Source organism: Lithobates pipiens, unplaced genomic scaffold (genome assembly GCF_037356315.1).
Source record: "Lithobates pipiens isolate NorthernLeopardFrog02 unplaced genomic scaffold, aLitPip1_a1.2 Scaffold_8, whole genome shotgun sequence".
In the NCBI taxonomy this organism is placed as follows: Eukaryota; Metazoa; Chordata; class Amphibia; order Anura; family Ranidae; genus Lithobates; species Lithobates pipiens.
This window is the reverse complement of record NW_027507903.1, coordinates 294,210,602-294,237,426: the sequence shown is the minus strand read 5'-3', so window position 1 is coordinate 294,237,426 and position 26,825 is coordinate 294,210,602. Positions and strand designations below refer to the sequence as shown.

The following is a 26,825-nucleotide window of genomic DNA, read 5'->3' as shown; positions in this document are numbered from 1 at the left end:
CGCGGCCGTTTACCACGTGATCGCTCCGTCAAATGACGGAGTGATCACTTGTAAACAAACCGGCGTCATGTTATGACGCCGGTTCCTCCCTCCCCCTCCGCTGTACCGATCGGATCGGTGTCAGCAGCGATGTGGGCTGCATCTGCAGTGCCCACATCGCTGCTCACCGAAAATTAACCCCTCAATTCCCTTGCAATACCCTGCAACGCTCTGCAGCGCCCCGCAATGTTTTTTTTAAAGCGCCCCTGTCCCCATGTGCTCGCATGCAGAAGCGAAAGCATACGTAAGTCCCGCCCACATATGAAAACGGTGTTCAAACCACACATGTGAGGTATCACTGCGAACGTTGGAGCGAGAGCAATAATTCTAGCCCTAGACCTCCTCTGTAACTCAAAACATATAACCAGTAAAAAAAATTTAAATCGTCGCCTATGGGGATTTTTAAGTAGCGACGTTTGGCGCCATTCCACGAGCGTGTGCAATTTTGAAGAGTGACATATTGGGTATCCATTTACTCAGCGTAACTTCATCTTTCACATTATGCAAAAATTGGGCTAACTTTACTGTGGTTTGTTTTTTTGTTTTTTTTAAGCACAAAACTGTTTGTTTTTTTTTCCAAAAAAAAGCATTCGAAAAATTACTGCGCAAATACCGTGCAAGATAAAAAGTTGCAAAGACCACCATTGTATTCTCCAGGGGGTTTGCTAAAAAAAACATATATAATGTTTTGGAGTTCTATGTAATTTTCTAGCAAATAAATGATGATTTTTACATGTAGGAGAGAAATGTCAGAATTGTCCTGGGTGCTCCAGAACACCTGATGGCGCTCCCTGCATGTTAGGCCTCTGTATGTGGCCACACTGTGTAAAAGTCTCACACATGTGGTATCGCCGTACTCGAGAGTAATAGCAGAATGTGTTTTGGGGTGTAATGTGTGGTATGCATATGCTGTGTGTGAGAAATAAACTGATAATATGACAATTTTGTGAAAAAAAAAATAAAAAATAAAAAAAAAGTAAAAAAAATCTTGATTTTGCAAAGAATTGTGGGAAAAAATGACAACTTCAAAAAACTCATCATGCCTCTTACTAAATACCTTGGAATGTCTTCTTTCCAAAAAGGGGTCATTTGGGGGGTATTTGTACTTTTCTGGCATGTTAGGGTCTCAAGAATTGAAATAGGCAGTCAGTACTTCAGGTGTGATAAATTTTCAGATATTGGCACCATAGCTTGTGGACTCTATAACTTTCACAAAGACCAAATAATATCCACCAATTTGTACTTATTTTTACCAAAGATATGTAGTAGTATAAATTTTGGCCAAAATTTATGAAGAAAAAATTACTAATCTGCTAAATTTTCTAACAGAAACAAAGAAAAATTATGTTTTTTACAGAATTTTCGGTATTTTTTCTTTTATAGCACAAAAAATAAAAAACCGAGCGGTGATTAAATACCACCAAAAGAAAGCTCTATTTGTGTGGAAAAAAAGGACAAAAATTTCATATAGGTCCAGTGTTGCATGACTGAGTAATTGTCATTTAAAATGCGAGAGCACCGAAAGCTGAAAATTGGTCTGGTTATTAAGGGTGTTTAAGTGCCCAGTGGTTAATTAAAATGTTTGTAAACAAAAAAAGAGAAGCGGGACTAACACTACAGGGAAGGGCACACCGATGTCGTCATTAGTTTGTGACGAACCTAGGTGATAGAAATAAATGAATACCTTGCACCAAAAAATATATATTTGAAAATTAGAAAGTGAAAAATATGAAAAATTAAAGATGCTATCCCCGTACTAGATATAAAAATTTTAGTGTAAATGAAGCAAATACGATCGGGGGCACCGAATGACTAAATAAGACCTCCTATATTGAATGGCCAAAATCACAATATCAATAAAATGTGTTGCATTGAGTGGGACTAGACCACCCAAAACCATATAAGCATCTAGATTACAAAAATATATATAAATGGTGCCTACATCAAAATTTATAAATCAACCATATATACTCTGCAAGTGCTAAACATAGCTAATGTTCAATCGTAAAGAAAAGTCCAATGTGCAAAATCACAGTCCAGTGTACAAAATAAGCATCAGAGTGCTGCTTCCACTACAAAGATGAGCCACCTTCACAGACTGCACTGTACATCCAAAAGTGCTCTGTAATGGATGTCTGCTTACCAGAAGTTGTTGACCTTTAGCTTGCTGCAATTAACACAATAAGCTGTGTGGGCGGAAAAAGCCCCTCTCCACCAATATGGGTAGCCGGAGATATATATGTAGGAAGGATACAAAAATTGGAATAGTGTAATCCCATTTATTGAATACAAATAGATAAAAAAGAGGCCAAGTGGCTGCTTACATTAAAAAGGGCCTTCGCCTGGCACTGAGGCTGTTCCACTCTTTAGATGGCAACTCCGCTCTCCATGTGGTGGTATCTTGGCGTGCGTTCTACTGCCGACAACCAGAGAGACTGGATGTGAGGATCAGATCGTGTAACCAGGCACGCCTGGTACGTTTTCATATCGTGACTTCAGGAGGCGGAGTCTGTCCGCTCAGTAGTAGCCTCACTCCAGAGGGGAGACTTTCTAGCCTCCATCGATGTAAAAGATGCGTATTTACACATACCTGTCCTTCAGCCTCATCAGAGGTTCCTACGTTTTGCAGTAGAGAAATGTCATTTTCAGTTTGTGGCTCTACCCTTTGAGCTGGCTACAGCTCCCCTGGTGTTCACAAAGGTCCTAGCACCAGTACCTGGTCTTTTAAGGGCCCAAAGGATCTTAGTTCTTGGGTATCCGGACAACCTCCTACTCGGAGATCACTCATTACAGGCTCTAGAACAGCATACTATGACAGTGCAGTATTTGAAAAGCTTAGGCTGGATCATAATTACCAAAAAAGTCAGCCTTGAAATCAGCTCAAAGTCAAAAATATTTAGGTCTGATCCTAGATATGGTTCAAGCAAGAGTATTCTTGCCACATGTAAGGATCTGTGCCCTGAGGGTTCAGATAAGGGGCACCAGATAACTCTCCATTCGGCTCTGTATGAGTCTTCTAGGGAGGATGGTATCCTCCTTCGAAGCAGTGCCCTATGCCCAGTTCCTGACATAAACCGGATGTGACCAGAACTGTGTGACTGCGACAGAGTAAACCAAACATAAGTAGGTGAAAGTCAGTGATTTTATTAAGATAAATGCATATAATGTGACTACACCACCAATACCAAGCAGAGTGAGAAAACCAAATAACAGTGAAAACTAACCAGTGTATATATAACAAAGGGGAAACCAGAATCATAGTAGTCATAATCATAGGAGGTCAGCAGATGGGGGGGGGGGGGGGGGGGGGCAAGGAGAAAGGGATCAGGTTGCAGGACAAGGTTCCAGGGATGCAGGAATAGACCGGATCAGGTACAACAGGTTCAGGTTCAGGATAACAGGATGCAGGTTAGGGCTCAAGGACAAGACCAAGGCATACATGTGAGTGCTTGTCGGGTATTTATAGGCCTGTGATTGGCCTCAAGTGACAACTGATTGCAGGAAGTGCTGTCTGCTCCACACTGCCAGGATCCATCTGCTGATGGATGCCAATACTGCAGCCCAAAGATGACAACATCAGCAGGGAAATGTTCTCCTGACAGTTCCAAACTGCCAGGAGACACCTGCTGGTGGACCTCGGTACTGCACGCTAAAAAGATAATATTAGTGGATGAGACATTTCCTGACAGTTCCATTCCAGGTCTTTACAACAAGACATCTTGTTGGCCTGGATCAGAAGAGGAAAAGCCCTGGATTAGCCAATGCGCTTATTTCCTTGGGCATACTTAAGCCTAAACTGGTGGTTGCAGGATCAGAACCTGCGAAAGGGAAAATTCTTTCTCCCAGTAACTTGGAGAGTACTGACTACAGATGCCAGTCTCTCCAGGCTGGGGAGAGACCCCATAAGGGCTCACAGCTCAGGGGAAATGGTCAGAGACAACAAATCCTGCCCATCAAAGTCCTGGAATTACAGGCAGTATGTCTGGCCCTATGGTCCTAGAAAGTGGAGCTCCAGGATCAGTGTTCAGTCCGACAATCGGTGGCGGCCCATCCCTAGGGAGCTCACAAGCGCAGTGCACTATGGGAAGCGCCACGTCAATGCAATCATGAGATTGCAGACGGGGTTCATTTGCAGGATTTTTACCTGCATTGTGGCGCATTCCATCGTGCCAAACAACTTCTGCCCTTAGTATCACTATAGGCGGGTGCTTTGTTCTAGTTAAGAGTGACGTCAGAAGCTCCATGGAATCCATGGCCCGAGTGGAGCTGGTAAGTGAGGCTCTAAGGTTGCAAAATAGGTGAACTGAGTGAAACGCTTAGCGCTTGCAGTCCACCCAGCTGTGTTCGGAAAGTGAATAGTCCTTCGCTTTCCTGACATTGAACAGCCTCTCTGCCAATTGGGTGCTCGGGTCTGTTACCTGTCGTCTGATTGGCTGAAATGACAGGCGCCGCTATTGGACGCATCAGGAGGAGAGGACTGGAGATGAAGCGGGAGAGGAGAGGCATGAAGGACCCCGCTTGTCGCCATCACCCCGTGCCTCCCAGACATAAGTGCCTGGCAGATGGCGAGCGGGGGGCACACTGGCAGCGTTTGGGCAGTCGGGCACACTGGCAGCATATTGTGGGCACACTGGCAGCATTTCAAACAGTAGCCGAGTTTGATGGGCACAGTGGCTGCGTTCTTTTTTTTCTCTTCAGTTTGTTTGTGCCCCCCCAAATTTTTTTTTTTTCACGCACTAACCACCACTGCTGACAATGCCACTGCAGTGGCCTAGATAAACCACCAAAGCGGTACCAGGAGTCGTTCAGCTCTGAAGGAGGTGAACCACATACTAGCCTGGGTAAAGGAACATGTGCCGATTTTTATATCGACAGTCCATATCCCGGGTGTAGAGAACTGGAAGTCAGATTATCTCCGCCACCAGCAGATATGTCTGGGGGAATGGTCCCATCAATTTGCCATCAACCAATCCAGGTTCAACAACAAGCTACAGCAATTTGTGTCCGAACAAGGGATCCTCTGGTAATCGGAGTAGTTCCATGGAGACAGTACCCTCTGGTTTATGCTTTCCCACCGATCCCTCGCCTTCCACATTTGTTGCACAGGATTCGGAAAGAGGGGGTTCCAGTCATTCTGGTGGCACCAGCCTGGCCCAGAAAGCCCTGGTTCCCAGAGAGTGTGAGACTGGCAATAGACGGGCTATGGATGCTTCCATGTCGCCCAGATCTACTGTCAGTCTCTAAATTTTGACAGAATGGCTATTGAAGCCAAGACTGTGGCATCCCGGAACCAGTAGTGTCTACTCTAGTGAATGCTAGAAAAGCTGTCACTAGGAAAATGTTATCATAAGGTCTGGAAGACGTATATTGCTTGGTGTGAAGCCAGAAAATGGAATCCTCGGAAATACTTGATTGGGAGAATTCTTTTTTTTTTTTTTTTTTTTTTTCTACAGTCGGCTGTGGAAATCATATTGGCTTTGAGTACAATCCTGAGGTCAAGTTTTGGCCCTATCGGTATTCTTCCAAAGTCCTTTAGCCTCCCATTCACTGATCCGAACCTTTATGCAGGGGGCAAATCGCTTGCTCCCCCCCCCCCATTAGGTCACCTATGTGTCCTTGAGACTTGAACTTGGTGCTGTCTGTGTTGCAGAAACAACCATTTTAACCTATCCAGGACATTCCATTAGACTTGCTGTCATGCAAACTAGCCTGCCTGATGGCCATCACCTCGGCTAGAAGTTTGTCGGAGTTGGCCCTTTCCTGCAGGGAACCATACTTGATCCTTCACCGTGACAGTTGTGTTACGACCTGTACCACCCTTTTTGCCAAAGGTGGTGTCGGCCTTTCATTTAAATCGGGACATTATTTTACTTTTTTCCCTCAACCTCGCTCGACAGAGACACGACTGTATACTTCGGCCGTTGTGCGGGCAGTCAAGGTTTGTCTAGATCTGCAGAGATCTGAGCATCAGACTCCTTTTTTGTTTTACCAGAAAGAACCAAGAAGGGGTAGGCAGCTTCCAAGGCTTCCATTGCCAATTGGGTCAGTCAATTGATCATTCAGGCCTATGGTGAAACAAAGCTCCTCCCTTTAGGGTGAGAGCTCATTCTACCAGGGGTGTAGAAACCTCCTGGGCTTTTCACCATCAGGTATCTGTGGCTCAGATTTGTAAGGCTGCAACCTGGTCTTCAGTGTATACATTCACAAAATGTTATCAAGTGGATGTTCGAGCAGCCGAGGATTCGGCTTTCGGCCACAGTGTACTGTGGGCTGCCGTATAAGTTCTGATGGATATTGTTTGGAAGGGTGTCTCCCTCCCCACAAGGTTATTGCTCTGGGATGTCCCAGTAGGTATGAATATTGGCCTGACTCTGTGTTCCATGATGTACTCAAAGAAAATTATTTTACAGGTAAGTATGATGAAAGAAATCCTTCTTTTTTTCTTCTTCTTTTTTTCTTCTTTTTCTTTTTCTTCTTTTTCTTTTTCTTCTTTTTCTTTGTCTTCTTTTTTCTTTGTCTTCTTTTTTCTTTGTCTTCTTTTTTCTTTGTCTTCTTTTTTCTTTGTCTTCTTTTTTCTTTGTCTTCTTCTTTTGTCTTCTTCTTTTTTCTTCTTTTTTCTTCTTTTTTCTTCTTCTTTTTTCTTCTTCTTTTTTCTTCTTCTTTTTCTTCTCTGAAGCATTTTTTTTATCATCGTTGGGACAAAAGAATAGTTAATTTACCAGCAGTCCTGGACAAGGATGAGCGGACTGATTCAGAAATGATGCAATTTTACTTTTTTGTGATAATTAATACTGACAAGTTCAGCTTGCAGAGAATCATACAATTCATGAATCACTGCATTGCCTGCATTTTTTGAAATGGATGATTTATTACTGTTCAGACATATCTGCATTTTAATATTTAAGCAAATTAAATATTCACATTTCAAAATGTTTCCTTTTATTCAGGAAGAGTTCATTGAAGTCTTAAAAAAAAACAAAAAACTGGGTAGAGGGCTGTCCACATGTCAACACTGTTCTGTTTACTGGTTAATATTTGTCCTTTTTAAAGTAGGTTCAATGTTGCCTACCTCTGTGCCCTAGCAAAAAGCTTGTTTTGCTTGAGTACATGAACTCCCTTACCAGAGAGTTTTAGGTGGCTGGAGCTTTTACTGTGTGTAAAAGAAATTGTTGACCATATGTAAAAGGTAGCAGTTCGGTTTTTCCATTTGATAGATATCTCCAGGAGAATCTGAAAGATAAATATGACTTGGATTTTAACACAGTGCTGTCCACTTAATAGGTGTGTGTGTGTGTGTGTGTTTGTGTTTTTTTTTTTTTTTTTTTTCTTTTAAAATCTGATTAGGATGTTACAGGAAGAAAATGTTTACATTTTGTTTTCTTAGTAATGCCTTTCAGAGCCGTAGCTTTCCATACCATTGCTTTATTTCAATGAATGTGACAACGTGTCACCTCTTATTCTCTCCAGGTATGAGAAGATGATCAGTGGAATGTACCTAGGAGAGATTGTACGCCAGGTCCTAATTGAACTTACAAAGGATGGGATTTTATTCCGTGGTAAAATTTCAGAACAGTTGAATACTAGAGGCCTCTTTCCTACAAAATACTTATCTCAGATTGAAAGGTAGGAGACTTTTTTTTTTTTTTTCCCCCTATCTTACTGTATTTAGCCGCATGAATTGTATCTACTTTTCTGACTGTGCTGCTCGAAAAAAAACTTTCATTGCTATTTCTGGACCATTATAGAAACTGGGCATTTGGGGTTGCTTTCCGATTAGGAAGGGAGGTCCCTGATGGGCAGTAGCCATGCCACTGTGCATAGTAAAAGCACAGATTATGAGCTGTTAATGCTAATTAGAGGCTGTACAGTGGGTGCATAATTTAAGTAGTGTTAACCTTGTAAGGGCTTCATTAAAGTTTTACATGCTGTTCCTGCTTCACTTTTCATTCTATTTTCTAAATCTGACATGACTACTCAATATATATAGTGCCTTGCAAAAGTATTCACCCCCCAATCCCACCCTCCCCCCCATTAGTTCAATGTTTTAATCTGAATTATACAGTATGTGATCGATCAGAACACAATAGTCTAAGTTGGTGAAGTAAAATTAGAAAAATATGCATACCCGTATTTATCAGCGTACAACACGCACATTCATTTTAAGAGGGAAGTTTAAGGGAAAAAAGTACATTTTAAATAAGGAACTTTGAAGCAAAATAAGGGTCAGTGCCCATCAATGCAGCAGCCTCGCCATTGCCATCTATTGACTTCCTATTACAGAGGTCACCAAGTAAACGGGAGTGGTTGTTTCTCACTGTATGTAATCTATCTCCGTGTCCCCTCCGAGGCAGCTAAAATTGAAGTATTGGCGTATAACATGCACACGCTATTTGCACCCGATTTTCATGGTGAAAAAGTGAGTGTTTTATACGCCAATAAATACAGTACATAGAACTATTTTTCAGAAATAAAAAGATAATTGGCATGTGCATAATTGATTCACCCCCTTTGTTATGAAGCCTATAAAAAGCTCTGGTCAATTAGGATGTCCACCTGTGTGCAATCTTAGAGTCACATGATCTGTTGTTACATATACACAACTTTTTTGAAAGGCCCCAGAGGCTGCAACACCTAAGCAAGAGGTACCACTAACCAAACACTGCCATGAAGACCAAAGAACTCTCCAAACAAATAAGGGACAATGTTGTACAAGTCAGGGTTAGGTTATAAAAAAAAAAAAAAAAAAAAAATCCAAACCTTTGATCCCTAGGAGCACTATCAAATCTACTATAATCAAATGGAAAGAACATGGCACAACAGCAAACCTGCCAAGAGACGGCCGCACACCAAAACTCACAGACCCGGCAAGGAGGACATTAATCAGAGAGGCAACCCTGGAGGAGCTGCAGAGTTCCAGAGCAGAGACTGGAGTATCTGTCATAATGCCCAACTCTATGGAGCTTACGGCTTATTGTCCTATGTACAGAGTGGCCAGAAGAAAGCCATTGCTTTCAGCAAAAAACAAAATGGCACATTTTTTGATTTTGTGAAAAGGCGTGTGGGAGACTCCCAAAATGTATAAAGGAAGGAAGGTGCTCTGGTCTGAGACTAAAATTGAAATTTTTGGCCATCAAAGAAAACTCTGTCTGGCGCAAACCCAACCCAACACATCACATCACCCAAAGAACACCATACTCACAGTAAAATATGGTAGTGGCAGCATCATACTGTGGGATGTTTTTCAGCAGTCTGGACTGGAAAACTGGTCAGAGTTGAGGAAAAGATGGATGGTGCTAAATACAGGGATATTCTTTAGCAAAACATGTACCACTGTGTGTGATTTGAGGCTAGGATGGAGATTCACCTTCCAGCAGGACGATGACCCCAAACACACTGCTAAAGCAACACTTGAGTGGTTTAAGGGGAAAAATGTAAATGTATTGGAATGGCCTAGTCAAAGCCCAGACCTCAATCCAATAGAAAATCTGTGGTCAGACTTAGATTGCTGTACACAGTGCAGATCATCCAACCTTGCAAGGAGGAATGGGCAAAAATCCCAGTGGTAAGATGTGGCAAGTTCATAGAGACGTATCCAAAGCAATTTGGGTCTGATAGCCGCAAAAGGTGGGTCTACATAGTATTGGCTTTAGAGAGGTGAATAGTTATACACATTTACTTTTTCTGTTATTTTGTCCTATTTGTTTTGCTTTGCAATAATAAAAAAATCGTCAAAGATGTGGGCATGTTCTGTAAATTAAATGATGCAAATCCTCAAACAATCCATGTTAATTCCAGGTTGTGAGGCAACAAAACACAAAAAATGCCAAGGGGGTGAATACTTTTGCAAGGCACTGTACTTTCTGTGATCTTGGTACTAAATTTGATACTGAGTAAGGGCTGTTTACATTTTTAATATGACCCATATGAACATATTGACCAATGCTTTGGGATATCTGAAGGTCACTTTATCAAGGTTCAGATGTGCTTGCTCAGAGGTCAAGAAAAGGTAATTTGTACTTTTTTGCGTGTGCTTTTTTAATGTTATATTAAACACTGAGAGCCGGTTCACACAGCGGGCGATGCGAGGCGACACGACTCGCCTCGCCTCGCTCTCGCAAGTCGCCCCCGTTCTGTACAATGGAACCGTTCTGAGAGGAGCGACTCGAGTCGCTCCGACTCAGAAAAAAGGTTCCTGTACTACTTTTGGGCGACCTCGGGGCGACTTGCATTGACTTCTATACAGAAGTCATTTGCAAGTCGCCGCCGAGGCCGCTGCAGGTCGCGGCGAGGCAAGTCGGAGTCGCCTCGCCTCGCCTCGCCTGCAGTGTGAACCGGCCCTTAAGGAATATGGACTGTGTGCTATTGACTTTGGCAAGTTTAGATCTGAAACTGACTGTGCCGATCTAGAATTGACTACCATCCATTCAGTTACTTGTAGCATTCCTTTTATACTCAAAGTGCAAGTTGTGCAGTGTTTTTTTTTTTTATTTTATTTTTTTTTTTATTTGCCTAGACTGAAACGTATTGTTAAAAAAAAAATTCTTGTCCAGGTCCTTTGGCATCAATGCTAGCACATGTTTATATGAGAGATGAGCCCAACTTGCTATAATTAGTTTTTGTTTATACTTTATTTTTTTTTCCACAAGCTAATCCTTAGAAGCCATAATGCTTATAGCTTGAAGCAAATGTAGATGGTTTAAAATTGATGGCTCTATATTAGCCTGTATATCAGTGGTTCTTCATGCTCAGCCAAGAGTCGAAAGGAAAATTCGTATTTGCATAGCTTGGCCCACTTTTGTAGCATGAGGCATAAACTTCTCCATACATTTTTGGATTTGTGATAAAACTTGGACATCTTATTGAAGTAGGCTCTTCTGTGCCTTCACTGGTATAGAGGAGGATTTGGTTCCCATAATCTGTCTTGTTAAGCTTTTCTAACAGATTTCCCTTGATTATTCACTATATACAAACACACAGCTCTGTGAGTGGACAGGGAAAAAACAGGACCTGAACGAGTATGTGACTTTTTTTAGTACAGAACAGTTTGATCAAACATTTCTAGAGATAAATACACAAAGGCATTTCAGACTTGCATACTAGACTAATTGCTGAACTTTAGCGCTAAGGACATTTCATGCTGATATTACGTTGTATTTACAGAGATTATACACCATTTATACACCAGTTGTGTCTTCTTCCAGCGATAGTCTGGGACTCCTGCAGGTGCGATCCATTCTAACGAAGCTAGGTCTGAACAGCACATGTGATGATACACTTATAGTGAAGGAGGTGTGCACTGTAGTGTCCAAGAGAGCAGCTCAACTGTGCGCCGCTGGCATTGCTGCTGTTGTTGAGAAGATGAGAGAAAATCGGGGCCTTGATCAACTGAAAATCACTGTAGGTGTGGATGGAACTTTGTATAAGCTGCACCCCCAGTAAGTGAACTTCTATAATTTGTGAAATGTGGTATTAAAATTTGGATTGTTGCTGTGTTTGTGAGGAATGATGCCATACAGCAGCCTTCTTCAACTCAACAGCTGCCTGGTTTCTTCAGGGGTGCCTTGGCAAAAGGCCTAAAAATTGCCCAAACAATTGTTTTGCAAGCTAGTGGGTGGATCAAGCCTGCTCTATAGTTACACATTTACACAGTTTCATTGTGCACCATTACAACCTTCTAGCCAATGGTGTCCTAACAACCAGGCACTAGAATTACATTAGCTGAATGAGGGACTAGTCGGTACCAGTGTTCAATATGTAAACCTATTTGTTTAGGTTTTTTTACGTTTTTAGAATGGGATGCCTTGAGATATTGTAAAGGGTGCTTTGACTGAAAATGTTGGGAAATGCTGCCATCCAGGATAGGACAATGGAAGGTGGTAATATTTGAACAATATGTAAAGATTTGCAAGTACAATTTCCAAGTTTTTGTCTTTTTACATAACCTATATATCCAAGTTTAGCCTAGTTGGGGTTAATCCACACAAATCTACATTTCAGTTATAGAAGTATATTGGTGAGTGGGATAACGCATGAGTGTCCAGTGTGGCTTGGAATCTGCAGTGGTAAGAGATCCCACAAAGTTCCAGGCTGTACTTCCCCTTCTCAGCAGCAATCATCAAGCCAGAAAAGGGAATCTCCACTTTCCCGGGTGCATTCTATGCAATGGTACCTATGGATAGATAAAGACTCCACACAGTGGCTGTTGTGACGTTTTGGCTCTAGGGTGCAGAAATGTCACTACTGGAGATCCCAAGATAAAATGATCTTGGAATGTGATTTTAATTTTTTAGTGTTCACATAAAACTGAAATCTTGGATGACTTGGCTTGAAATATCACCTTTTTTGTGTATCAATTTTGTTTGTCCTGATTTTTTTTTTTTTTTTTTTTTGTTCCACTTTGCACACCCATTTCCAATATGGGTAAGTTGCTATAACAATACCTCCTGTCTTGCAGCTTTGCTGGCGTGCTTCAGAAGACCGTGAAAATTTTGGCCCCCCAGTGTGATGTTTCTTTCCACCAATCTGAAGATGGTTCTGGTAAAGGGGCAGGTCTAATTACTGCTGTTGCCTGCCGTGTTTCTGATGCTGAGCCAAGGGCAGCTTAAACAAAAATAAAAAAAGTGTAACAAAACTGAAGACACTTTAGGAAAAGGTAAATGGACTCTTGGAGTACTGTTGGTGCATTTTGAATTGCTGATGCAGAGCCACAAACTGTTAAATTGCAATAAATATTTTTTTCTTGCAAAACTTTTACTTCAACATTAAATAACTTTATAAATGTTCTATTTATATGGAATATTGTGTAAAAAAAATAAATATTTTTTGACTAGAGCTGGTGTTTGTGTAATACATGCAAATTAATGGTTAACACACACACCTAGTTATAGCTTATTTTCATATTTGAGTTTTTTTCATCCTTCTGTCTATATAGGGGTGTGTTCTCTAAGCCATGTCTTTTGTGTGTTTTTTGCTGTTTAGTAAGGTCTCTTTCAGTATCCTGTTGCACGTGACCTAGAGAGCTGAGCCAGTTTGTTAGCTGGTCAATATCTGGTGAGTGTCATCGGGGATTGAACCAAGCTTCAACAGAAGGGATGATCCCATTTCTGAAAAAACATCCTTGTTTAAGATTCGTCTCCTTGCTAGCAGGCAGTGTTGGTGGCTCCTTGACTGGAACCCAGACTTAGAAATCTTGGCCCATCTTCTGATTTCTTCTCAATGTTAGGCATATTTCAAATTTCAAAACCTATGCAATGACTCAATCTGAATTAATGGAAGCTTGGAAGCGAGCTAAAATGGCTGGTAGCCTCACTGACTAGCTTTGTGTCTACTTTGAGTCCTCGACCCAAAATAGATTTTGCAGCATATTATGTTGCATTTCCTTATCTCGTTCAAACCTAGTGACACCTTTTTGCTTCAAAGCTTCTGGATTCTACAACTATCTGGAAGACATTTTTAGATATGTTTCATCCTACATCGCCTTTCTATTTCTTATTTCTAAAGATAATTTCATATTGTAGGTCTGGTTTAGCTTAAAACGAATGACAAAACTGTTACAGCAATAGGTAAAGTTCTTTTTCGCATAACCTCTTAAAGTGCTGGTCCCATGGCTTCAATATTTCTCAATAACTGGAATGGCACACATATGCATATCAGGAAAGTCGGGGTGAAATCTCTGCTCTTTCTATGTGTATTTATTCCAAGGAATTGCATTTTTAATTGCTGCATTGATTTTCAGCTTATGACTTTTAAAGTCATTGACCAAGAAAACTTAACATGTTTTAACCTGTTTACCTTTGTTTGGTAAATTTAGATTGCAGATTATTTTTCCATGGATAGGGTGGCATCACTTGGGCATATAGAACACTGGATAAGCCAAAGAGTGAATTTCAGAAGGAGAGCAGCAATGATGCCCTGCATATTCCTCATCACTTTCCTCAGTACACATTCCCAGTGATGGACAAACCTCTAAAAACCTAGGGCTACACAGGAAATTTTTATTAAGATTAAAAAGATCTTGTAGTGCTGCTGTGCTATTAATGGTTGAGCAATTATTTGAAGGTTGGTCTTGTGAGATAAAATCTTAAACCCCAAATAAATTGTGTGTGTGTTTTTTTTGTTTTTTTGTTTTTTTGGGTCTAAATTCTGAATGGAGGAGAAATGGAGACACCTTTTGGGAAGCCATGTTGTCAGTCTGGGTAAAGGTAGTGATAGAATTGACTGCTAAATAAATAAAGCTAAACTCTAGCAAATACTTTTTGTTGTTACAGCAAGTGTTTGTTTTCCTTGTGAGGTAATGTTTTTACATAGATTAATAAAAACAGACATTTGTAAGCACCCCTGTCAAATGGTTATATTCTTGCTGAACAGCTTGGTCTGTAAAAGGAAGCTGAAAAAAAACACACTTGCTAATCAGTTTACCAGGTGAAAATAAAGGAAAAAAGCCTAGTTTTTTTGGGGGGTAGCTGCTTGTCTATGCACACCATTTCTGGGCCACACGATTTTGGAGGATCAAAGGCAGTATTGATGCACCCCTTCTTTGGCTTTGGGTAACCCCCTTCACAGTTTGGGGGGGGGGGGGGGGAGATGGCCGACCATTGGCTCAATCATTACAGAAGTTGGTTTTGGTAGCTGGTGTTGATGTACAATTTTTATTGTTATTTGCACAGGAAAGATTGTTTCAGTCCTGAAGAAGCAAAACGGGTAGACTGAGCTAGATGTTGAATGTTGGGCTTCCAATGGCTTTTCTTTTTTTATATAAATCACAAGAAACAAACTGGATGCACTTGAACAGTATCTATTACTGAAGAATCGCCTAAGAGGCAGTTGAGCGAATATGCTCATGCTCCCGTCAATTGAAGCTTTAGGTGTATGTAAACCCAATCCCTAAAACCTCATATAATCTTTAAAATGTAATTTCCAAGATCTTTAAACACAATCCTTGTTCAGAACCTTCTGTTAGTTTCCAGACCCTTCTGTTCCAGTCTCCACTGCATTACTACCCTGTCAGGCACTGTTCTGGTGTAGTCTATAATCAACCATGCCTTTGCTCAATGTGCAGATGTCTGTTGTCACCATCAGCAAGCCTACTCAGAGCAAGGATGTAAAGATGCCACTGAGGTGCCTCCATGTATATTTGACACGTCAGCAAAGAAGGGCTGAAAGAAATTGGCAGCACTGGCATGCACATAAGAATGGCAAATGTGAAAAGTTAAATAAGCATTAAAGGGACACTAAACTCTGGATTAAAAAAAAATATTTTCAAGTGTTTCTTAATCTATTTCTAAACTCTAAGTACCTTCTATTGCTCTGTCTCCTCCAAATCGGGCAAATTTTTTTATTTTTTTTGTGTTGCTGTAATCTGACTTCCTGTTATAGGATGCTATGGTCATTTTACAAAAAGATGGCAACCACCCAAATTCATAACTAGCCTTTGCAGTAAGGTGAACGTGGAAGGGCAACATGGCTATTTTCTCCATGGTCCCACTTGCTCACTCCTGAGGTGGACTAGGAACTATGGACTAACTAGAAATCTTATGCAGCAGCTTACATTGCAAAAGAAACATATGGCTGCAAAGAAATGGTGGCATTGTGATTGAAGGAATAGGCTAATTGGGCAGCTTGCAGAAGTGATCTCCAGGGCTGACTCTAATAAAAATGGTATCCCCAACAGGACGGTGCATTTTTTTTTTTTTTTTTTTTTTTTTAAACGATATTATATTTGGCATCACCATATTTTCTGACTGTGTATGATATATATTTAAAATGCTAATCTTTTAGTTGTTTACCTACTACTTTTTATAGCTTATATCAGAGCCTTATTCCATTCCCTGTGTTGTGTGTAGCTTACCAGTCAGGCTTCCTTTTCTATGGAGTGCAAAACAAAGGAAGCGAGGTAGATGACATAGCCTGAACATATTCATCAACCATCTTCATCAGCAACTGTGCTCCATCTTAATAGATGAAAAACCAGAAACCTAATCCCAGAGAGAGTAAATATTTGTCTGCTGCAATCACGGTTCATTTTAGCTGTTGCATTTTGCATAGTGCAATCCCACATGGCAGTAAGCAAACACTAACTCTGAAGCAATAACTGGTTATTATATGCTTTGGCCTTGTAATCAAACCATACAGACTTATTAGCAATATATATAATTTATTTACATTCAAGTCACCTAAAAGTACTATACACCTTCAGCGGAATGAACATAATATATACATAAGGCCAAGTGTAAATACTTGAATGCACTTTAATACAGAATGTAGAAAAAAACACTGGTCATTACACGTTTTGTTTTTCAAATGATTTGTTTTCTTGGTCTGAAAAAAAACAAACAAACCAAAACAAAAAAAAAAAAACACTTGTGTACACACATACACAATCAGACACACTCATTCAGCCACTCCTGGAGCAGGGAGTGCTTCTGTTTTGCATATACAGCTGGTTTGAGGGGTGAGAGGGCCAATGGGCTAGATTTTGTTTGTATATCGCTCCTTTTGTTCGGGTATAAACTGACCTGATGCTCCCTTCAATGTTCTTATGGCTATTAAATAGGGGAATGTCCATGTCTTCAATGGGGGGACAAACGTGAATATATTGCACCTTTTTTCACTTACCTGGGAATGGGTGTTGGTAACAAATGGACAACACAAACACTGGGTGTCACTGTCGCACCTTCACTGACAAGGTAGCAATACAAGACACTTGGTTCAGAAAGAGAAGTAAAGTCTATGGTGATTGGTGGGCAAATTTTCTCTGGGAGAGGTTTTGTGGTTTCCCTCTCCAGTGCATTACATAGCAGGATGTGTTGGTGTTCATGAGATGGTCCACAAAATGAAACAACTTTTGAATACAATGCCTCTTCTTTTTTTTTGTATCTGTGTGGAATGTGGCATCTTTATTGGTTAAGTCTTACCATACGATTCTTGTGTATTAAATGAGAACAGCGTTACCATGACATGTTTAGCTGTAGATGAAAGTCGCATCTTGCTCCATCACTGAAGATCCTGCTCTGCATAAAGGAGCTAAAAGTCTTAAACTTTCACTGGCAGAGAAGGGCTAAAGCATAGAAAGGTGTGTTTTTAGCCTTCCATCCCCTCATATGCCAGGGAGAGGGCAATTTAAGAGTGACATCCACAGACCTGATATAGGGAGGTTGAGTCCTTTGGCCAATCCTGGACACAGGACTTGCTGGAAATTAGCAGGTAACTGGAACTACTTCAGCACTCTGCTTCAGACATCATGTACATGAGAGAGTCTTGTTTGCCAATTTCTGCCACTGCAGCTGCTAGTCGTGCAAGGTTCCCATTGGGGAAGTTCTGAGCCTCCCATAAGTTTAAAAGGATGGCAGTAGGGCTTGACTTGGAAAGGAGAAAACCTAAATGGCTGCAACAAAGAGAGAGAAAACAGTAAGTCACGCAAAGCATTATTTAATACAACTTCCCCCCCCCCCTCAATATTACATTAACATTCAATCGATTTAATCTCCGAACCTAGCAAAAGTACTGAAGATGCAAGTTACAAGGAATATAATGACCTTCATAAAAACTAAAAAATTCAGTGTACTCACATTTTAATATATATATTCTAAAAAAAAAAATCTTTATTTTTTTTTCATGGCCATTTCTTTTTGGAGACGAGCTACAAAACATGAAACATGTGGGGAGACTTCTCCTACAGCTTTTAAGGGATGGAATCGAGGTAGAAAGACAAACTGAAAAGATGTAGCCTAGGTCAAGTTGGGCTCTCCCCTTTTGAGGAGAACACAGTTTGGGTGTGGAAGGTCTCTTCCTTTGAATGGGAAAAGGACAGAGAACTGAGAAACCTTTATGTAAAACCGAGTACTGCAATTCCTCCTCATGCCACTTTTTTGGACTGTTACTAGATAAACCTCTGTTTTCTTAGAAGGACTGTTTGCCATTTTGTAGGATTGTAGTTATGGTGCTATATTCCATATTGATGGACCTATGTCTTGGTCCCAGCCGTGTGGACAGTTTAAACCATTGCTACAGTAAAGAAGCTGTTTGCAAAGTTTTTTTTTTTATTGTGTAAAGGTACAGGGCTGCAGGCACCCGGATTAAGAAAGTAAAGTAGTGATGTGTGAAAGAAAGAAGTAACTTAATGTGCACAACCAATACCAGTGGAATGTATCCTGGAGTGTTAAGTGTAAACCTAATTGACCTAGTAGCTTGTGGTGGCTAGCTAGAATGAGGCTTACCCTTTTTGGAGGTGGTTCTAGGCCTATTACATAGTTTCACGTGCCAGGTGACATGGGTCCCTGTGTCACATGGACCACATCAGAGCCCTAGCTTGAACCACGGCATATGCAGGACCCTACAAGAAAGTGCTCTCCAGGTGAAGAGAGGTTGAGGTGGAAGCAGATCAGGGGGATAGAGTAAAGGGGGTTTTGGTCCATCCATCCATGCACATGTGCAGACATGGGGGTCTATGTTAAACACTTGGGCCGGGAACTGGGTTAATATCCTGGCCCCTGGGTGACTTGTGTTACTGTAGGCCACTAGCTGGAGATTTGCCACATGGAATAGCTAGGGGACACCTGCAGGGTTCCTGTTATGACAGATCTTGGAGGAGTGGCTAGTTCTTAACCACTTGAAAATGGGGCTAATTCTCACATGTAAAAAAATCTGCATTTTAAGCTCAAATTACTTAGAACCCCGCAAACATACATTTTTAAGCTGAGGCCTTGGAGAATACAATGGTGGTTGTTGCAATTTTTTATGCCGCATGAAGTTTTTGTATAATAGCTGGCGAGAGACTACTTTGGGTGACAAACCTGCCAATTTTGGGGACTCCTTCCACCTTTACTCATACCTCTCCCAAAAGACCTCTAATCCTTCTGCCTTGCCAAAGGAGAGGTCATACTCCTATGACCCAATTGGACAGACAAGGGCAAAAATCTCCTTTACAACCCATCCCCAGAATATGATCCACCACATCTCACCTTTTTTGGGGGCTTCTCCAGCCCACCTTAATTTGACCACATTGCTGTGTTTAAAGGAGCTACCAGATGGTGTCAGATTGGCCTGACCTGCACTCACATCGTTCCTAGTGACCTCAGAATAACTGGCACTACTGACCCTCGGGACAGGTGCAGCCACCGCTGCAGCATAGGAAATAACCATACTCCTTGCAACATCTCGCACATCACTTTTAGTTACAGACCGCTCTTTAGATAAGGTAGACACAACAATGTTGTCAGGAACAAATGGAGCAGAGACTTCTGACACAAATATAATTTACATTACCCTTGGTAATTTTTATTACCAGTAACTAAAGGGTTACCAACAGTGAAGATGTCCTTATCGGCGCACCCTTCACTGGCTTTCTGTACACAGGATGGAGTCTCAGCCGGGAGATGAGCTTGCTCTCCACCCCCCTCCACTGCACCATCCATAGGAACTTTACCGCCATTATGTTGCATAAGCAAGTCGTGAACAAAACCAGCTTTCTGTCACCCGGTATTTCAAAGGTTTTGGGGGGAACATCATTATCATCTTCATCCTCAGATGATCCAGACATGGCAAACTTGTGACCATGCAAAGGCGATTCCATTTCTGTAATGCACTTTGGCATACCTGCTTCTTTCACAGGATCATCTTGTTCCATAGCCTCCCGCGGTGACAAAGGCACAGAACTTCCTTAGCCCGATGATATACTGCCAGTCAAGACATCTGACTGCTTATCACCCGCAGCCTGTCCACCAGAGCTTTCTCCAGTTTCTGCAGGCATACTGATACTTGGCAGGGGATGCAAAGATTTTCCAGGAGCCATCGCCAAACTGTTCCCACAAATGGAAGCACAAAATCATCAAAAATTTCTTGGTATGCTTATGCCTTAAGAGTCCCCTTCACTGGAACTAAGGGGCCACGTCCAACCCCTGAAAGACAGCCCCACACCATAATCCCATCTTCACCAAATGATTCGGACCAGTGCACAATCAAGGCCCATAAAGACATGGATTAACAAGTTTGGGGTGGTTTACTGGCCTGCACTGTCCTGACCTCTACCAGATAGAACAGCTTTAGCATGATCTAGAGTGGAGACTGCGAGCCAGAGATCAGTTTGATCAGATGCTTTACAAGCTGAAACCGGAAGTTAACAAAATTCCTATCGCTTCTGGTTTTCGGCTTGTAAAGCATCTGATCAAACTGATCTCTGGCTCGCAGTCTCTGCTCTAGATCATGCTAAAGCTGTTCTATCTGGTAGAGTGGAGACTGCGAGCCAGAGATCAGTTTGATCAGATGCTTTACAAGCCGAAAACCAGAAGCGATAGGAATTTTGTCACTTCCGGTTTCAGCTTGTAAAGCATCTGATCAAACCAAGATTGGTTTGATCAGATGCTTTACAGGGCAGAGGAGAAATGTGGGGGTCCAATAGACCCCAGACCTCCATGAAGAGGACCTGTCAATGTCCATGATATCACAAGGAATGTTGTTCATCCCGTGATGGCAATGAAGTTCAATAAAAAAAAGTTTTAAGTACAGAGTAAAAGTAAATAAAATAATTAATTAAAAAAATTAAAGCACAACTGTCCGCACAAGTGCAAATACTCATGTAGGTCCCAAGAGCATAAGTAAACTGTGATCTCACAAGACCTGTGAGTTATCACCACGAATGTCAGAGCGACCGCAATAATTTTAGGGCCATAACTCCTATGCAACTCTAAACCTTTAACTTGTAAAGGCCTTTAAAGCATCACCTATGGAGATTTTTAGGTGCTGTGGTTTGTCGTCGTTCCAAGGGCATAGGCAATTTTTAAAGCGTGAAATGTTCGGTATCTATTTACTCAATGTTACCTCAAATTTAGGCAGTGAGTATGCCTTCGCTATCCAAGCCTAGTCAGGAGGATGAGGTGGATAGGGATATGGTACCTAGGTTGAGGGGGAGGATGATTCCTTCAGGGGGTCCAGATACAAATTATCTCTGGACGATGTGGGAATATTCTAAAGGTGATCTATGACACCTTGGAAATCCTGGAGGAGCAGGTTCAGCTCTCTAAGCACGACCTTATGTACCAGGGTTCTAGTGCACATGTCCAGTGTATTCCGCGTGCATAAGTCTCTGATAGAGTAGATTTTGCAGGAGTGGGAGCAGCCAGAAAAGAGGCCATTTTTTTTTCAGGCAGCCTCAAGTGGAGGTTCCCCTTTGAAGCAGATGTGTCTCATCCTTGAAATAAATTCCTAATCTAGATGCACCGTTAGCCAAGGTCTCTGTCATGGTTATGCAATAGAGTTCGTCTGCTTACCTGTCTCCATGTGTTCATTTCTAGAGACCAGCCGAGCCTCACCTGACAGCTTTTATAATCCATCCTCTGGCATGGCTCCACCCTAGCTCCTATCAGACTACTCTATATTAACCCGTGCACTGCTAGCCAATCCTGCTGATCAACCTTTGGGTGTTAGCTTCCTGTTTCCTGCCGTGTGCTCTGCTACTGTTTTCCATTACCGACTTTGGCGTGTCTTGACTATCCCTGTTTGCCTGTGATCCTGACCTTTTGGCGTGTACCCGACTATTCTTGTCTGCTTGTGGCCCCGACCTTGGCTTTGTCCCTCAACATCCCTATCCTCCTGTTGCCTACTGTGGGTGTGAGCTGGGGACCCTGGGGGTTGCGACCTGGAGCTAGTTGCAGCCAAGTCCATCCTCACCACCAGAGGCGCTGGTGAACACCTGCTGGCTCTTAGACTCTGCGCCCCAGGGAATCTTGCGCTCTAACCCCAGTGGGATCTGTCCCCCGTCTGCAGCAGTCAGCCGTAGGGTCCACAACCTTGCGGTGCACTCCTAAGCCCTACGGTGTGCATCTGTCACCTGGGCTCTAGGTGACCTGACAGTTTGATCAGCCATGGACCCGGCTGACGTGCCGCTTCCTGCAGTCGATCCATTGCAGGGCATAGTGCAGAGACTCGAGACCCAGAAATCTAATCGGACTACAGGCTTCCTTGGGAACCCCGAACCTGCAGCCACAAGTACAGTCTGCAACTGCACCTATCGCACCAGTCGCATCCACACATTCTTTAGTACTGCCAGCTCTGTCCCGTTTCTCTGGGGACCCCAAGGCCTGCAGGGGCTTCCTCAGCCAATGAACCATTCATTTTGAGCTCCAGCCTCAAAGCTTTGTCTGATCGGGCAAAGGTAGCCTATATTATTTCCCTCCTCTCCGGTGAAGCCTTAGCCTGGGCTGCTCCCCTGTGGGAGAAAAATGATCCAGTGGTTTCCAGCCTGTCCAACTTCTTGAAGCTCTTTCGTAACATCTTCGAGGAGCCAGCTCTGGTTTCTTCTGCGGCTAGTGCCCTTTTACGCCTTCGCCAAGAATCTTGTTCAGTGGGACAATATGCACTTCAGTTCCGTATCCTTACAGCGGAATTGAGCTGGAACAATGAGGCCCTGGTCGCAACCTTTTTACATGGCCTCTCTGACCGAGTGAAGGACGAATTAGCAGGAAGAGCTATCCCCGCTGGTCTGGACAATGTAATTTCCTTGTGCAATCAGATTGACATTCGTTTCCAGGAGAGGTCCTTAGAAAAAAGACGCCAGCACCCCCTAGGTCCTAGTCAGCCTGAGCTTTTTCCCCGTCGCCCTGTGGAGCATCCTCTGTCTGCTGAGAAACCCATGCAGCTGGACCGGACCAGACTAACCCCCGAAGAGCGTGCCAGACGCAGAACTTTGGGCTTGTGTTTTTATTGTGGGGGCAAGGGTCATTTTCGTGACTCCTGCTCGCTTCGTCCAGGAAACGCTTGGGTAATGCATTTGGCAGGTGGAGTATTGGACCCAGAAACATCACCTTCTCGTCTTCTTCTTCTGGTGTTCCTCCATGTAGGCACTTCTCCCCAATCGGTCCTAGCATATCTGGACTCCGGGGCTGCTGGCAATTTTATGGACTGGAGAACTGCTTCTTCTATGAAGCTTACCCTTTCTCCCCTCGCTACTCCACTGGTAGTCTCGGCAATTGATGGCACTGTGCTCCCAGGGGGCCCTATCTGTTTCCAGACACTACCTATTAGGATGTCTGTAGGGATACTCCACCAGGAGTGGATCTCCTTCCTCATCCTACCCAAGGCCTCTACCCCCATTGTATTGGGCCTTCCTTGGCTACAGCTCCACTCGCCACATGTGGACTGGGTCTCTGGGCAGATCCTGGCTTGGGGTCCTTCGTGTTTCTCGTCCTGTCTTCCCAAGGTGACCCCCAAGAGCAAACTTCCCATTGCTACCACATCTGTATCGTCCGATCTTCCCGCGGCATACAGCGATTTCCGGGATGTGTTCTGCAAGAAGTCTGCTGAGGTGCTTCCTCCATACAGATCTTTTGACTGTGCTATTGACCTTGTCCCTGGAGCAACCCTGCCCAGGGGTCGTACCTACCCTTTGTCCATTTCAGAGACCCAGGCCATGTCTGAGTATGTCGCTGAGAATCTGGAGAGAGGTTTCATCTGGAAATCCTCATCGCCTGCAGGAGCAGTGTTCTTTTTCGTTGCCAAAAAGGATGGTACCCTCAGACCCTGCATCGACTATAGAGGTTTAAATGCTGTGACTATTAAAAACCGTTACCCCTTACCTATAATATCTGAGCTATTTGACAGGTTGAAGGGGGCTTCCATTTTCACCAAGTTGGATCTCAGAGGTGCATACAATCTCATTCGAATACGGGAAGGTGACGAATGGAAGACTGCGTTTAACACTAGGGACGGGCATTACGAATACCTGGTTATGCCTTTTGGTTTGTGTAATGCTCCAGCTGTGTTCCAGAACTTTGTCAATGAAATATTCAGGTATCTACTGTACCAGTTTGTTGTCATCTATCTGGATGATATTCTCATCTTTTCCGAAAATCTGCCTGCTCACAGAAACCATGTACGCACCGTACTTCAGCGCCTTAGAGAGAACAATCTCTATGCCAAGATGGAGAAATGTTCCTTTGAATGTTCCGAGGTCCTGTTTCTGGGATGTTTTGTTTCTAGTGTGGGTCTTCGCATGGATCCCGGAAAGGTCTCAGCCATTACCAACTGGCCCCTTCCCGCTAGCCTCAAGGCCACACAGCGCTTTCTTGGCTTCACAAATTATTATAGGCAGTTTATAAGGAATTACTCTTCCATTGCTGCGCCTATTATCGCTTTGACCAAGAAGGGTGCGAATGACAAAGACTGGCCTCCTGAGGCTGTCTCTGCGTTTCACGATCTGAAACAGGCCTTTGTCTCTGGACCCCTCTTGAGGAGACCAAATCCTGAGGACCCATTTTCTATTGAAGTAGACGCTTCTTTGATGGGGGTGGGAGCTGTGCATCTTCAGGACTTGGAGAAGAAACGTCAACCATGTGCGTTTTTCTCCAAAAAATGTTCTCAGGCAGAGCGAAATTATGCCATTGGTGATCGGGAACTTCTCGCAATTAAATTGGCGTTGGAGGAGTGGCGTCATCTCTTGGAAGATTCCCCTCACTCCATAACGATCTTTACTGATCATAAGAATCTACAGTACCTACAGAATGCTAAGCGTCTGAACCCCAGACAGGCCAGGTGGAGTCTCTTTTCTCATTTTAAATTCACGATTACGTACAAACCTGGTTCCTGCAACGGTCGAGCTGATGCGCTCTGTAGGTTATTTGACACTTTGGACGAGGAGTCCAACCCTGATCCTGAGCCGATCATTCCTACCTCATGCATTGTTGCCCATTCTACCACCCTGGAATCAAAAATTCCTCCTGGTAAGACCTTTGTTCCCACGGAGCTAAGAACTAAGATCCTTCGTTGGGTACATGATTCCAAGGTGGCAGGTCATGCTGGGTTCCTCCGATCCTTCCTGCTCATCAGTCGTCACTACTGGTGGCCTAATCTCCGCTCGGATGTTAAAGACTATGTTAAGGCTTGTCACGTCTGTGCTCAGTCTAAATCTTCCACTCAAGCCCCTGCTGGTCTTCTCATGCCCTTGCCCATTCCTAAGGAGCCCTGGTCTCATATCGCCATGGATTTTATCACTGATCTTCCACTGTCTGAGAATAATACGACCATTTGGCTAGTAATCGATCGGTTCTCCAAGATGGCTCATTTTGTTCCTCTTCCTGGTCTCCCTTCTGCCCCTGCCTTGGTACCCATCTTTGTACGAGAGATTTTCCGCCTTCATGGTGTTCCTTCTCATCTCGTTTCGGACAGGGGTGTGCAGTTTACTTCTCATTTTTTTTGGAGAGCCTTTTGCAAATCCCTCGACATTACCTTGGATTTTACCTCTTCTTATCATCCCCAATCCAATGGCCAGACTGAAAGAGTTAACCAGGAGTTGGAGGTCTTTCTCTGTACCTTGGTCTCTGCCCATCATGATGATTGGGCATCACTATTACCGTGGGCTGAGTTCTCCCACAATAATCATGTTAACGTCAGTTCTCAGAAAACACCCTTTGTTACTGTTTATGGAAGACATCCTCAGCTTCCTCTTCCTATGACTTGTTCTTCTGACATTCCAGCTTTGGCTACTGTTCAGGAATCATTCAATTCCATGTGGGCTGATGTTCATGATTCCCTCCAGAAAGCTGCCAACAAATTCAAGAGTTTTGCTGACCATCGCAGGCGTAAGCCACCTTCTCTTCAGCCAGGAGACAAAGTCTGGCTCTCTACCAGGAACATCAAACTCTGGGTTCCTTCTCTCACTTTTGCCCCAAGATTCATTGGTCCATACACCATAATTTCTAAACTGAATCTGATTTGTTTCAAGCTCCAGATTCCCAAAAGCCTCAATCTCTAACTCCTTCCATGTTGCCCTTCTGAAGCCTTTAGTCCTCAATAAGTTCTCTCGTCCTCTCTCTACCATAGCACCGGTCTCTGAGGATGATCAGGAGTACGAGGTTAGCCAAATTTTGGATTCCCGAGTCCCGACTCTGTAGAGGCATTCTCCAGTACCTCGTGCACTGGAAAGGTTTTGGTCCTGAGGAGAGGTCGTGGATTTCGGCTTCCGAGGTCTTTGCACCTCGTCTGTTGAGGAAGTTTAATTTGAAGTTCCCCTCTAAACCTGGTCCCAGGCGGGGAAGGGGGAGGCCTCGTAAGAGGGGGGGGTACTGTCATGGTTATGCAATAGAGTTCATCTGCTTACCTGTCTCCATGTGTTCATTTCTAGAGACTAGTCGAGCCTCACCTGACTGCTTTTATAATCCATCCTCTGGCATGGCTCCACCCTAGCTCCTATCAGACTACTCTATATTAACCTGTGCACTGCTAGCCAATCCTGCTGATCAACCTTTGTGTGTTAGCTTCCTGTTTCCTGCCGTGTGCTCTGCTACTGTTTTCCGTTACCGACTTTGGCATGTCTTGACTATCCCTGTTTGCCTGTGATCCTGACCTTTTGGCGTGTACCCGACTATTCTTGTCTGCTTGTGGCCCCGACCTTGGCTTTGTCCCTCACCATCCCTATCCTCCTGTTGCCTACTGTGGGTGTGAGCTGGGGGACCCTGGGGGTCGCGACCTGGAGCCAGTTGCAGCCAAGTCCATCCACACCACCAGAGGCGCTAGTGAACACCTGCTGGCTCTTAGACTCCGCGCCCCAGGGAATCTTACGCTCTAACCCCAGTGGGATCTGTCCCCCGTCTGCAGCAGTCAGCCGTAGGGTCCACAACCTTGCGGTGCACTCCTAAGCCCTACGGTGTGCATCTGTCACCTGGGCTCTAGGTGACCTGACAGTCTCTAAAAAGACGGATTTGGTAATTGACAACTTGGGGTCCCTCAAAGATCCCATGGATAAGAGGGGATGTGCTGCTTAAGAGGGCTTGGGATGCCTCGTCAATTGGGTTAAAACC

The 26,825-nt window shown here is 43.3% G+C and overlaps 2 protein-coding genes across 5 annotated transcripts in view; one reads left to right on the top strand and one right to left on the bottom strand.

Moving 5' to 3' along the window:
* HK3 (hexokinase 3) overlaps window positions 1-12,870 on the top strand; it is a 164,751-nt gene extending 151,881 nt beyond the window's left edge. For all 3 annotated transcript variants that reach the window (XM_077472476.1, XM_077472475.1, XM_077472477.1), the window contains exons 17-19: window positions 7,507-7,662; window positions 11,241-11,474; window positions 12,494-12,870. In XM_077472476.1, the coding sequence (XP_077328602.1) occupies window positions 7,507-7,662; window positions 11,241-11,474; window positions 12,494-12,644 (541 nt within the window). In that variant the 3' untranslated portion in view covers window positions 12,645-12,870. The remainder of the gene's footprint in view (window positions 1-7,506; window positions 7,663-11,240; window positions 11,475-12,493) is intronic.
* Window positions 12,871-16,266: 3,396 nt separating this feature from the next.
* UNC5A (unc-5 netrin receptor A) overlaps window positions 16,267-26,825 on the bottom strand; it is a 572,106-nt gene continuing 561,547 nt past the window's right edge. For both annotated transcript variants that reach the window (XM_077472471.1, XM_077472470.1), the window contains one exon: window positions 16,267-17,422. In XM_077472471.1, the coding sequence (XP_077328597.1) occupies window positions 17,257-17,422 (166 nt within the window). In that variant the 3' untranslated portion in view covers window positions 16,267-17,256. The remainder of the gene's footprint in view (window positions 17,423-26,825) is intronic.